This window comes from Seriola lalandi, unplaced genomic scaffold (assembly GCF_002814215.2).
Source record: "Seriola lalandi dorsalis isolate HSWRI2012SDOR001 ecotype SW California unplaced genomic scaffold, Sedor1 jcf7180002033942, whole genome shotgun sequence".
NCBI lineage: Eukaryota > Metazoa > Chordata > Actinopteri > Carangiformes > Carangidae > Seriola > Seriola lalandi.
Window position 1 is genome coordinate 1 of NW_019504546.1, and position 2,732 is coordinate 2,732.

Consider the following 2,732-nt stretch of genomic DNA (forward strand, 5'->3'; position numbering starts at 1 on the left):
GTTGCAGGAGGCTGTACAATCCGGTCAGCACCATCAGTAACTCCCACTACTGCAAGCTATTGGAGGCTATCTTGCTCCTACTGGTTCTCCATCAGACTTTCATTCATACTTTGACCAGTATGAGCATGAAACAGGAACTAAATTGAAGTTTATGTGATCTTAAAAAGAAAGAAAACCTGAAATGATGGCTGTAGTTAATATACCATTAGGTCAGTGACTGTGTTGCTCTTCCTATGCAGTTTCATCAAGATTCAGAAATTTACTCTTAAAAGCTACTCAGTACTACTCAGTAGTATCAATAGATACATTGAGGATTTTGGAATTTTGTTATACTACTACTGCATTAGGAAATTCAAAATTCACTTCATTGTAAATCTTTACATTATTCTCTAAGTCTTAATTCATAGCAGAAGTTACTTCAAGAAAAAGCTCAACAGATATGGATGTGTACCTCACCTCTGTTAAAAACTCAGCAAAGAGAAAAGCTATGAATATTTTTCTTAATATGTATTCAGATTGTGATGTAGTGAGAAGTAACTATAAATTAGTTTCATTCTTGACTGCATCAAATCACATTTCTGGCCTTTTTTTCTTCTCTCTTTTCATTTTTAGTTATTTATGTAGTTGTTGAAAGTTGTTTTATCAGGATTTTGTAACACCTATTTCCTGTTGTTATGCTGTTGTAATGACAAGACAAAGACAAAAAGAAAAAAAAATCTTTAAGCAAACTAGTGATCATAAGCATAAATTGATTTGAAAAAAAAAATTCAAAGTCAGAATCCCCTAAAAACTAACTAAGAACAGAGACTAGTTGAAGGTTTGTGATAATACAAGCTAACAAGTATTTAGCCCTGACTGCTGTTGATATGACTAGTCATTATTGCTTCATAATGTGACTGTTCTTTTCTACAGAAAGATCTACACTCCCAAAGATGGCTGACACAAACCAACAAAGCCCTCCTCCCCAGCTGGGGCCCATGGTAAGTTGCCTGCTTGACAATTATTTGCAGCTATTTCTCACCTTTTTAAGGTGCAATCTAGTGATTCAACTTTAAAGATTCTCGTCACAAGGAGTACTACTCATCCTAGAAAAACATTTGTATAATGACTTCTTTGGAGGGTGATTTCTGAAGCCCGATTAAGCAGTTGCTTGAGACTTTTTAACAGAAAGCCAGCATTACAAACCAGGGACTGAGGTTATTTACATAACAGGGAAAGCCTAACAAAACACACTATTAAGTTGCATAATGGAAACTGTTAGATCCAGTGTTTTTGGAGCTTTACCCATAGCGAGGAATAAAAGTCAGGGTATTTTGGCCTCAGCTTCGTTGATTTTGTCTATGCTGCTTTTATTCTGCCTCTTGCATTGTCATTGGAGTCTCTAATTGCAAACACTCTTGGAAAACATTTACTCCTGCTGTGCCTGCAGTGCTAACTCTTATGTTCGCTCACAGTACATATGACACAGTTACCCAATCTTGGTATTCAGAGTTCAATTAACAATGTTTCATCACAAATTTAGTTTTTTAACGGTGGGGTAAATGTTAGCGGTGCAGTACTGGATTGCTTTATAATGTGCAGGTGATTCTTGTTGTTGTGTCCACCACATGCAAACATACAGGTTTATTTTATCTGAAAGAAAAACTGTTTTGTTTTTGCAAGTCAGCACTTACACAGCAGCAGATCAGCTGATAATGAAGCTGATGTATTGATTTGATTCTTTGAATTTGAGATAATGGTACATTTGCAACCTTTCTTCGTTCCTCAAACTGTGCATTCAAACTTGTCAGTTTATGTAGAACAGCTGTATTTCGGCCATGTCAGCTGAAGCAGAAGGTTCTTTGATGAGTTACAGCTGCATCTTATGACCTGACTTCTGATGAACGGGTAGTAAAAGTAACTGCTAGATTGAATTAAGTTGTTTTTTAATTTAGCTGGTTTATGCTAACCCTTGAGAGAACCATCAGTGAATCAATTTTCAGTATACATGAGACTCACTCTGTCAGTTCAAATGCTAAAACAGCGAATAGAAATCACCCAGCTCTTTCGCTGGATCTCAAGCTGTTACACATGTTATATCATATGATATGATGTTGATGATGTTATATCAAGTGATATGATACCTGGAGCAGCACTTTCTACTGTTATATTGCCGGATGACATAAGCTTATTTTTTTCTTTCTTCCACAGCAATTTTTAATGAGCAACAAGCTGGAAACTGCAATGTGGCTGTCACGGCTCTTCACCGTCTACTGCTCCGTAATGTTTATTCTACCAATTTTGGGGTGAGTGCACTCATCGGCTCTTTGTTAATGTACTGACATCATAAAAAGACCGACATCTGACAGAAATGCACTTCTTTCAACTGATTCTCCTTTCTTTCAGCCTGTGTGGATATCCTAATATTTGTCATTGCTCATGTTTTTCAGACCTTATGCAGCAGCAAACTTCTATCAGAGAGCCTTGTTAGCGAACGCCCTCACCAGTGCTCTTCGCTTGCATCAAAGGCTTCCACGCTTCCAGCTGAGCAGAGCTTTCCTGGCCCAGGCTCTTCAAGAGGACAGCTGCCATTACCTGCTCTACTCACTCATCCTGGTCAACTCCTACCCCATCACAAGTATCCTTTCACCTTGAAATACAATGCTGTTTACAGTATCTCTCTATAACTGGTTAAAATCATGATGTCATACATAGATACTGAATACAGGACAGTTTATTTTGAGGTTTCCATT

General features: G+C 37.5%; 1 protein-coding gene across 1 annotated transcript; it reads left to right on the top strand.

Moving 5' to 3' along the window:
* Nucleotides 1-878: 878 nt before the first annotated feature.
* LOC111646652 (transmembrane protein 33-like) lies at nt 879-2,687 on the top strand. Its single transcript, XM_023396201.2, has 3 exons — nt 879-980; nt 2,191-2,285; nt 2,430-2,687. Exons 1-3 carry the CDS (start codon nt 933-935, stop codon nt 2,632-2,634), a joined length of 348 nt encoding a protein of 115 aa, XP_023251969.1. The 5' UTR covers nt 879-932; the 3' UTR covers nt 2,635-2,687.
* Nucleotides 2,688-2,732: the final 45 nt, after the last annotated feature.